At 43.8% G+C, this 10453-nt stretch overlaps 1 protein-coding gene across 1 annotated transcript; it reads right to left on the reverse strand.

Annotated features, from left to right (window-relative positions):
- Positions 1-4621: 4621 nt before the first annotated feature.
- On the reverse strand, positions 4622-9117 carry LOC100284050 (CAK1AT). The gene is made up of 2 exons (NM_001156948.1): positions 8586-9117; positions 4622-5799 (listed from the first exon to the last, which is right to left on the reverse strand). The coding sequence occupies exons 1-2, from the start codon at positions 9093-9095 to the stop codon at positions 4864-4866; spliced, it is 1446 nt and encodes a 481-aa protein (NP_001150420.1). The 5' UTR covers positions 9096-9117; the 3' UTR covers positions 4622-4863.
- Between the last annotated feature and the right edge of the window lie 1336 nt (positions 9118-10453).

Below are 10453 nucleotides of genomic sequence, written 5' to 3' on the forward strand. Positions count from 1 at the left end.
TAGGAGGGGCACTAAGTTTGACATTGTCTCCCCTTTGGAAGCCAATGTCATCCTTGATGCCAGGACGTCTCCCATTATAGAGCATACTTCTAGCAAATTTAAACTTTTCATTCTCTAAGTTATGCTCGGCAATTTTAGCATCTAATTTTGCTATATGATCATTTTGTTGTTTAATTAAGATCATGTGATCATGAATAGCATCAATGTCAATATCTCTACATCTAGCACAAATAGACACATGTTCAACGGTAGATGTAGAGGGTTTGCAAGAATTAAGTTCAACAATCTTAGCACGCAAAATATCATTGTTATTTCTAAGATCGGAAATTGTAATATTGCAAACATCTAAATCTTTAGCCTTAGCAATTAATTTTTCATTTTCATTTCTAAGGCTAGCAAGAGAAATATTCAATTCATCAATCTTAGCAAGTAAATCAACATTATCATCTCTAGGATTGGGAATTGAAACATCACAAACATGTGAATCAACCTTAGCAATTAATCTAGCATTTTCATTTCTAAGGTTGGTAATAGTGTCATGGCAAGTGCTTAGCTCACTAGTTAATTTCTCACATTTTTCAACTTCTAGAGCATAAGCATTTTTAACTTTAACATGCTTTTTATTTTCCTTGATTAGGAAGTCCTCTTGGGAGTCCAAGAGATCATCCTTTTCATGGATGACACTAATCAATTCATTTAATTTTTCCTTTTGTTGCATGTTTAGGTTGGCAAAAAGTGTACGCAAATTATCCTCCTCATCACTAGCATTATCATCACTGGAAGATTCATATTTAGCGGAGGATTTGGATTTAACCTTCTTCCTTTTGCCGTCCTTGGCCATGAGGCATTTGTGGCCGACGTTGGGGAAGAGAAGACCCTTGGTGACGGCGATGTTGGCGGCGTCCTTGTCGGAGGAGGAGTCGGTGAAGCTCTCGTCGGAGTCCCACTCGCGGCACACATGGGCATCGCCGCCCCTCTTCTTGTAGTGCCTCTTCTTCTCCTTTCTTCTCCCCTTCTTGTCGTCGCCCCTGTCACTATCACTAGATAATGGACATTTAGCAATGAAATGACCGGGCTTACCACATTTGTAGCACACTTTCTTGGAGCGGGGTTTGTAATCCTTCCCCCTTCTTTGCTTGAGGATTTGGCGAAAGCTCTTGATGATGAGCGTCATCTCCTCATTGTCGAGCTTGGAGGCGTCGATGGGTGTTCGACTTGGAGTAGATTCCTCCTTTTCTTCCGTCGCCTTAAATGCCACGGGTTGTGCTTCGGGCGTGGAGGAGGTCCCTTGCTCGATACTTTTCTTTGAGCCTTTAATCATTAGCTCAAAGCTCACAAATTTTCCTATAACTTCCTCGGGAGACATTAGCTTGTATCTAGGATCACCTCGAATTAATTGAACTTGCGTAGGGTTAAGAAAAACGAAGGATCTAAGAATAACCTTGACCATTTCATGGTCATCCCATTTTTTGCTCCCGAGGTTGCGCACTTGATTCACCAAGGTCTTCAAGCGGTTGTACATGGCTTGTGGGTCCTCCCCTTGGTGAAGCATGAAGCGACCGAGCTCCCCCTCGATCGTCTCCCGCTTGGTGATTTTTGTCACCTCGTCTCCTTCGTGCGGGGTCTTGAGTACGTCCCAAATTTCCTTCGCACTCTTTAACCCTTGCACCTTATTATACTCCTCTCGACTTAGAGAGGCGAGGAGTATAGTAGTGGCTTGGGAGTTAAAGTGGTGAATTTGGGCCACTTCGTCCGAGTCGTAGTCTTCATCCCCTACGGATGGTACCTGTACACCAAACTCAACAACATTCCATATGCTTGTGTGGAGTGAGGTTAGATGATGCCTCATTTTGTCACTCCACATATTATAATCTTCACCGTCAAAAACCGGTGGTTTGCCTAATGGAACGGAGAGTAAAGGAGTACGCTTTGAAATGTGGGGGTAGCGTAGGGGGATCTTACTATACTTCTTGCGCTCTTGGCGCTTAGAAGTTATGGACGGCGCATCGGAGTCGGAGGTCGATGGTGATGAAGAGTCGGTCTCGTAGTAGACCACTTTCCTCATCCTCTTGTGCTTGTCGCCTCTCCGATGCGACTTGTGGGAAGAGGATTTCTTCTCCTTCCCCTTCCCTTTGTTGGAGGAGTCCTTCTTCTCCTTCCTCTTGTTGCGGGACTCTTCCGATGAAGTCTCCCCGTGGCTTGTAGTGGGCTTGTCGCCGGTCTCCATCTCCTTCTTGGCGTGATCTCCCGACATCATTTCGAGCGGTTAGGCTCTAATGAAGCACCGGGCTCTGATACCAATTGAAAGTCGCCTAGAGGGGGGGTGAATAGGGCGAAACTGAAATTTACAAAGTTAATCACAACTACAAGCCGGGTTAGCGTTAGAAATAGAAATGAGTCCGAGAGAGGGCGCAAAACAAATCGCGAGCGAATAAAGAGTGAGATACGTGGATTTGTTTTACCGAGGTTCGGTTCTCGCAAACCTACTCCCCGTTGAGGAGGCCACAAAGGCCAGGTCTATCTCAACCCTTTCCCTCCTCTCAAACGGTCCCTCGGACCGAGTGAGCTTCTCTTCTCAAATCAACCGGGAACAAAACTTCCCCGCAAGGACCACCACATAATTGGTGTCTCTTGCCTCGGTTATAATTGAGTTTTGATCGCAAGAACAAATGACAAAGAAAAGAAGCAATCCAAGCGCAAAAGCTCAAAAGAACACGGCAAATCTCTCTCACTAGTCACTAAAGCTTTGTGTGGAATTGGAGAGGATTTGATCACTTGAGTGTGTCTAGAATTGAATGCCTAGCTCTTGTAAGTGGTTGGAAGGTGGAAAACTTGGATGATTTGAATGAGGGGTGGTTGGGGGTATTTATAGCCCCAACCACCAAACTAGTCGTTTGGTGGAGGTTGTCTATCGCATGGTGCACCGGACAGTCCGGTGCACACCGGACACTGTCCGGTGCGCCAGCCACGTCACCCGACCGTTAGGGTTCGACCGTTGGAGCTCTGACTGCTGGACCCGCCTGGATGTCCGGTGGCGCACCGGACATGTACTGTAGAGTGTCCGGTGCGCCACGTCGCGCGTGCCTGACTTCTGCGCGCTCTGGCGCGCATTTAATGCCACTGCAGGTGACCGTTGGCGCCGAAGTAGTCGTTGCTCCGCCGTTACACCGGACAGTCTGATGTACACCGGACATGTCTGGTGAATTATAGCGGACTAGCCGTTGGAGATTCCCGAAGCCGGCGAGTTCAGAGTCGCTTCTTCTTAGAGCACCGGACATTGTCCGGTGTACACCGGACAGTCCGGTGAATTATAGCGCGGCGGCTCTGAGTTTTCCCAAAGGTGCGAAGTTTAGCTCGGAGTCCCCTGGTGCACCGGACACTGTCCGGTGGTGCACCGGACAGTCCGGTGCGCCAGACCAGGGTGCCTTCGGTTGTCCCTTTTGCTCTCTTTTATTGAACCCATTCTTGGTCTTTTTATTGGCTTGTTGTGAACCTTTGGTACCTGTAGAACTTATAGACTTGGGCAAACTAGTTAGTCCAATTATTTGTGTTGGGCAATTCAACCACCAAAATCAATTTAGGAAATAGGTGTAAGCCTAATTCCCTTTCACCTCGCCTACGGTCGCAGCCGCGAGCCGAACGACGCTCGTCGACACGGATACAGGGCGAGTTGGTCATGCTCCTGGCCTTTCTCTGTGTGTGCCGTCGAGGAGGATACAGTGACGCCTGCCACGCTTAGGTTATCATAGTGATGAGGAGTCCAGGCCTAAGATATTACACAACCAAGGCCCGTAGCGTGGCAGCAGTCGGCATATGCTATGGAGTTGGTGGTGGTGTTGTGTCGCTTCGGCGGGTCCAGGGTTGGGAAGACACTCGCATTCTCTCGCCCTTCTCCGACTGACACCTGGTGCGGGTGCCTCTCGGTTTGGAGCTGCTCCGGCTGGGCTTCTTTTCCCACTTGCGTGCTCTCTCCTTATATGTATCTAGCGGTATACTACCTATGTCGCCTCCAGATGCCCAGGTCTTCGTCATGTCCTTCTCCAGCAACGAACTTGTATGTCCGTCTCTTCCCTTCCCCTCCTACTCTACGAAACCTTGGAAGTGGGGGAGACCAGGAATGGGGTATCTGATTTGCTGCCTATGGTACCCGTGCGTTCATAAAAAATATTATACGAAGAGCAGAGACAATCAATAAAAAATCTTAAGATCTTTTTGGTGTATAGTTTATGTGGATATTATTGTGAGCCGTCGTAACGCACGAGCAACCGACTAGTCTAGTTTAATAGACGTGTGTTTTGTTTGACAGCAACTCATCACCCCCAAGTTAAGTTCAGAATCCAGCATGACTTTAGGTGTTTATTTAAATTAGCATGCATATGATTTTTACTTCTTTTAGAATAAGAACTGGTATAAGAGTTTTATGGATTTTGTTTGTGCAGTTCTTGCTCCTACAATGTATAATTGTTAAGCATCTAAGCTTTAAATAATTTTAATATCAAATCTCTTTATTATTCATAGCATGAAAGGACTTCAATGTTATATGATATTCCTCTGATGAGTTTATTTTACTTTCGATTCTGACAGCGCTTCCAACTGCCATAATGGAAATCTCGATAGGAACTTCAGACTACCACACACAGTTTTATTCTTGCCAGGGAAAAAACTGGTTCTGCCGTACAAAGAATCACAAAGTTCCATAGAAACTAAAAAAATGTTAAACCCAAAGCAACATTGCACAACCTTTGATCGCTTACTGATGTTCGTCTATGTTGACAGCAATTCAACTCCCATGTAGATAAATACCATGATATGGTCTTAGTTTGGACATGGCACGCATGGTCCGTACGTCTACGTCTTTCTTCGTCACGAAAACTGTATGCTGAAACCCTTCTCAGTTTTGGTGGCATCCATACTACCAAACTCATCAAAGTCAACCCGAGAGACACCATCCCTGTAATTACCCCATTCTTCAGTTGAGCTGTCATCATCCTCGTCCTTTGATGCCGGGACATGTAATCCTTCTATAGGTGCCGGCAAGGGCTCTTCGGTAAAGTACCGATCATTCAGCAGATCAACAGCACTGGTCCTCTTTGCTGTGTCATAGCAAATTAGCTGCTTTATGATGCTAACCTCAGTAGGAGATCTGTTAGGCAGACATGCTTCAAGGCCTGTCGGTTTCTCAACTTTGTTAAAGGAAATCTTGTTGTAATCTGGCAAGTTTGAACAGCCTGGAAAGGTTTCTTCTGTTATATCGCCCAGGACATTGATGATTCTACTAATCTGATCAATATCAGATATCCCTGGGAACAAAGCCTCCAATTTCATCAGTTCTGCCAAAATGCATCCAAGCGACCAGAGATCAATCTCTAGCCCATAGTTTGTTGACCCATATAAAAGCTCAGGAGCCCTGAACCACCTAGTGCCAACACAAGAAGTGAAGGCACCAGAATCTTCACCTATGCCTTCCATATCGTCAGAGTAGGAGGCTGGGTATGGATCATCTTCAATGTCTCCTGTGCTGCACGTGGCAAGACAGGATGCATGTTCATCCTGAAAGCTCATTTTGTCAACATCGCTGGATTTTTCTCGGAGTTGGTCCAGTTCACGCAGGTAGTCAGCAGCAGTTAGGGTCTCTGGCTCCTGACCAGCAGTAGCATCTGATTCATAAGATGTTGGTTCCTCTTCTGTCCCTTGTAGCACTGCTGGTTGTTGTTGTGGAACCCATGTTTCCATGCCTGAACTTTGCTCGTGTGGGTACATTTCTTGAAATGTAGGTGCTGACTGCTGAAGTATCCTAGCCTGAGTATGTGTCAACAAAAGCAAATTTGGTCAAGCTCCAACTAATTGAAACAGAGGTCACAAATATACCATTGACTCTCAGAGAACATGAGTACACTTACAGGACACAAGTTTAACTTCGGCACTTCTTGCTTAGAATGGTACAAAAAAATAACCAGAACTAATGCCTTATATTATTGCTAGTTAATCTTCTTAATTGTTAGATGTCACCAGGTCGTGAGTTCGAAGCAGCCTCTCCGTATTCACGACCTCGGTTTATTACTTTCACAAACCCCAATCATGTGGGAGTCACTAGCACTAGGTTTACCCTTGCACTGGGTTTATCCAGGGTTTACCTGTTAAATGTCACCTTTGTGATGAAGGCGAAGAAACAATTGAGCGTTTACTGAATCACATGTGTCTTTGCAAAGCAATTCTGGTTGGCCTTCAGGATCTATAGCCACAGCTTGGATATACTTCCTTGGATGACTATTTGGCAAGGATAAATTATACAGTTAAATGGTCCTGCCCAAAAAGAGCTTACTTCCCTTGTTCTCTTAGGACCAGGCAGATCTGGAAACATTGCAATTGATGTGTTTTTATGGTATTTCTCCTAATCTAGATGGAGCGCTTGTCTTTGTTAGTGAGGATTTGCAAATATGGGGTATGAATGTGGCTCAAGGTATCTCCTACCTGCTTGCTTTTGCACCAGAGGAAGGGTATGCATTGGTCAAAGTTATTAATATAGTAGCCAAGGGTGCAAATGTAATCTTAGAACTTTCTCTGTGTGCAGGTGTCTTGTAAGGGATCTTACCACTTTTTCTTCTTTAATATGATGAAATTCAGCTCTCTTGAGAGTTCAAGGAAAAGGATAATGCCTTATATTTTTGAAATTGTGAAACAAAACCTGTTGCGTGATTTGTTATAAAAGAGAATCTGTTTCATGAACAAGCACGAAGCTCAGCAATCAAAATCTTTGAATCTCCACCACTATTGACATGCTTGTTGACACTTGAAGAGTTACTTATTTCAGTGTGGAACCAAGAAACTAAACAAAGTTTGATGTTTTGTGAAATAGATTTAATCTATGTGCGCAATTTTTTCATTTATACAAATCCTGGATCAAATTGCCTTTGGTGAGCAGAACTACATTGTTGTTACAGTACCTGTGTAGCACAAAAGACAATGTGAGTTGGCTTGGGCTCTAGAAATTTCTTGCATTGGACTCCCAATCATGCAAAAAAAAAAACAGAAGAAAATAGAGTTGGGCAGAAAATCGAAGAAAATTGAGTTGGGCACATGAGTACTAGGTAGGATCAGGTAAGATAGAACAAATTGAGAAATTTCACATTGGGAAGCAAGGGATGAGAAGTATTTGCAAACACATATTTTGTTAAAACAGTTGTCAATTATTCAAAAACAGAAAAAGTAATAAATCCAGACAAAAGCTGAAGAATCAAATATCTCTAACTACCACACCATTGCACGTCGATCACATTATAGATGTAATCAACCAATTATCATTCTGTTACTTCCTTATATGCATGTGCACACAATATATGAAGCCTCCAATAAGATTGCTATAAACAAAGTGCATAATCTTTCCAGCTTTACAAGTGCATAGTCTTTCCAGCTAATTTAGACGACCAACATATAAAACTAAATAATTGTTCCAGCTCTACAAGTGCATAATCTTTTGTCCTTCCACAACCATGTCCCTCCAGACACTTAAATTGCTTCTCATTAGTTGTACCTTAAAAGTCATATGCCCAAAGGCCATTAAATCGTATGTAAAATCAAATACATCTTTGCAAACCTATAACTTAAGTATAGTATATAGTTGCATCAACATTTTATTAATCATATGCAACACCTTGCCGCTACACAAAATGTAAAGAAGCAAATAATCAAATCCCATTGAAAAACAAACACTTAACGCTTCATATTACAAGCATTGAATAGTTATCATTGCTAGCTATTAGCAAATTTCAGTTCATAAACCGCTAATTTCTAGGTTATCAAACTAGTCCTCTCTGCAACATATAAGGTAACCAGGTGCTTTTGTTTTTATAACTAAGGTGCCCAGTTATATGTCAGCAGCAGCATCGACACCTCTACTGAACTGGTGGCTCAGGTGACTATACCAGAAGGGACACGAAGAGGGGGGAGAGCCAGACGGCCGTGCGAGCACGCAAAGAGTCCCAACTAGGTGACATAACAGATGGCACACACGTGCTCCGAGGGAGGACTATTTAGTGAGAGTTAAGTTAGAAGAGAGGAAACAAAAATATATTATCAAGAACTCGATTGTAACTTGACCTCTGAAGTAAAATCATCTAAACCTATTCTCCTGATGTCTACCTTCCTCAATTCCTATGCTAACACTACAACAATCGTTCAGTTCAAGTGAACTTTTTTGCTGAAATACAAGTATGTTTCTCAAGTTATGACCCTCCCTAACTGAAAACTAACCAGTTGTAGCTATCTGCAGGTGCTAGCTACAAACATTGTTAAAAACTGCAGAGCGGCTCCCTTTGATGTCTAACAACCAACGTAACAGGGGAAAGAAATATGAACGTCAATCCAGCAAATTCAACATATCATGTACAGATAACTTAACATTATTCCCACCACTAATTATCAACAGATATACCAGTGAAACAATGTCACTACTACTGAGTGAAAACAGATGATTCACATGCAAACACTAATTACTTCAAATCTACAAGCCTTCCCAAGCCACATACTGACTAAAGGCACCAGTTCAACCGACGAATCGAGACTAATTAAGGTTCAGAGATGTTAACCTGACCAAAATCGGCGACTTTGAGCACCCCGTCTTCGGAGATGAGCAGGTTCTCAGGCTTCAGGTCACGGTGCACGACGCCGGCGCGGTGGCACGCGGCGACCCCCTCAAGCACCTGCAGCATCCACCGTTTGAGTTGCGAGGCGGGGATGCCTTCCCCTCCCTCGCCCCCGCCCGCGCGCCTCCTCGCGTCACGCACAACGGCGGCGAGGTCGAGCGGGAGCCACTCGAGGACGAGGACGTCGTCGTCGCAATCGCCGCCGGGGAAGTGGTCGATGAGTGCGACAACGTTGGGGGAAGGGGGAATGGCGAGGAGAGCCTCGACCTCGCTGCGAGCGCTGACAGCGTCGTGGACCTCCTTGAGCGCGACAGCAGCACCGTCGGATCGGCGGCGGCCGCGGTAGACATCAGCATAGGAACCGGAGCCCGCACGGCCGAGGACCTCGTAGCGGGATGTGACATCAGCGCGGCCGTGGATGCTCCAGCTCCCGCCGCCGCCGACGATCGCCATAGGTGTGGGATTTGGGAAAAGGATTTGTATTCTATTTTGACCGAGAGAACATATACGGTGTACATAGAAATTTGGTGCACACTATTATATTAAATCATCATCATTTATATTAGATCTAACGTCTCTAATTTCTCTAATTGCTCATTATATTTTATAAATAATAATTTTCACATTTACACTCCATCACTCAGATGGTGTTTTTTTTTTCAAAATATACATAGCAACACAGACATTAGATTTGAGGTGTGAGAGAGATAATGCTTTGGTTTGAAATTAGGTCAAAAGTAAAGGTGTGAAGTGGCCTAAGTGAATGAGGAGGGAGAGGAGTATATATATATATATATGTGATTCTCAAAGGATAATTGTTTGAATTTTTTTTGCATTATGCTATTGAACCGCATGACAATGCTGGTTGAACCGGTATTGATTAGAGGCAAACTTGGTTCAACAAGTCAGTTCAACCGTAAACCTCAACTGACCCTACCCTAATTAAACCGTCTTCCAGGGCCAATTCAACTGCATGCGCAGCAGGACTTGCAGAACGGTCTTCTGACCGAAGGCCGGTTCAACCGCCTATGCAGCAGAGCTGACAGTCTATGCAGCAGAGGGTAGTAAAACGGTCGATCGCAAAAAGAGCTAGATGAATCACTCCTACGGGTTGGTTCAACTAGTTTCTACCAGAGAGGTCCGGAAGACAAGTTCAGTTGAACCGCCTCTGAGATGCTAGTTCAACCGCTTTTAACTAGAGAGCTCCTCTAGTCAAAGTAGGTTGAAACTGCCCTTGGGGTAGATTCAATCGCCTTAAACCATAGATGATTTCCCAACACAAGAACTATGTACATTTACTCCGAGAACTTGGTTGTGTAATAAGCTTTGGAAAAGGAAACTTGAGCTCATACAACCATCTTTACGTTTTGCGGATCCCTCTTAATTGTACGACAATTACTACGACTCAACAAACATAAATCTTATAGGGTCTTCGCTTGGAACCATATGAAGCATAACACGAGATATGAAGTATTTTGCCATCACTCGCTTCTTTTTTCGTTTATTATTTTCTCATGTACTCCTTCTGACTTTGCATAAACTGAGTACACACTTGGAGCAAACTCATTCGAGTCTTTATTTGTTTTATCATTTGATCACCAAAACCCTTAAGAGGTTAATTGCATTTACACTCTCCCCCTTTTTGGTGATTGATACCAAAAGAAATAAAGATGATATAGATAATAATTGAATTCAACAAACTTTTGAATACATGTGTATATGAGACTCCCCCTAAATATGTGCATGTAATGAACTTATGAGTTGACTTAAAATGCCAATTGCATCACATTTACAAATAAGGTGAATGAATT

The sequence above is a fragment of the Zea mays genome, chromosome 6 (genome assembly GCF_902167145.1).
Source record: "Zea mays cultivar B73 chromosome 6, Zm-B73-REFERENCE-NAM-5.0, whole genome shotgun sequence".
Lineage (NCBI taxonomy): Eukaryota > Viridiplantae > Streptophyta > Magnoliopsida > Poales > Poaceae > Zea > Zea mays.

Excerpts from the sequence above, each read along its gene's own strand:
- LOC100284050 (NM_001156948.1), bottom strand. The coding sequence starts at position 9,095 with ATGGCGATCGTCGGCGGCGGCGGGAGCTGGAGCATCCACGGCCGCGCT. Across the intron at positions 5,800-8,585 it reads AAGTCGCCGATTTTGGTCAG|GCTAGGATACTTCAGCAGTC; the intron begins GTTAACATCTCT and ends ACACATACTCAG.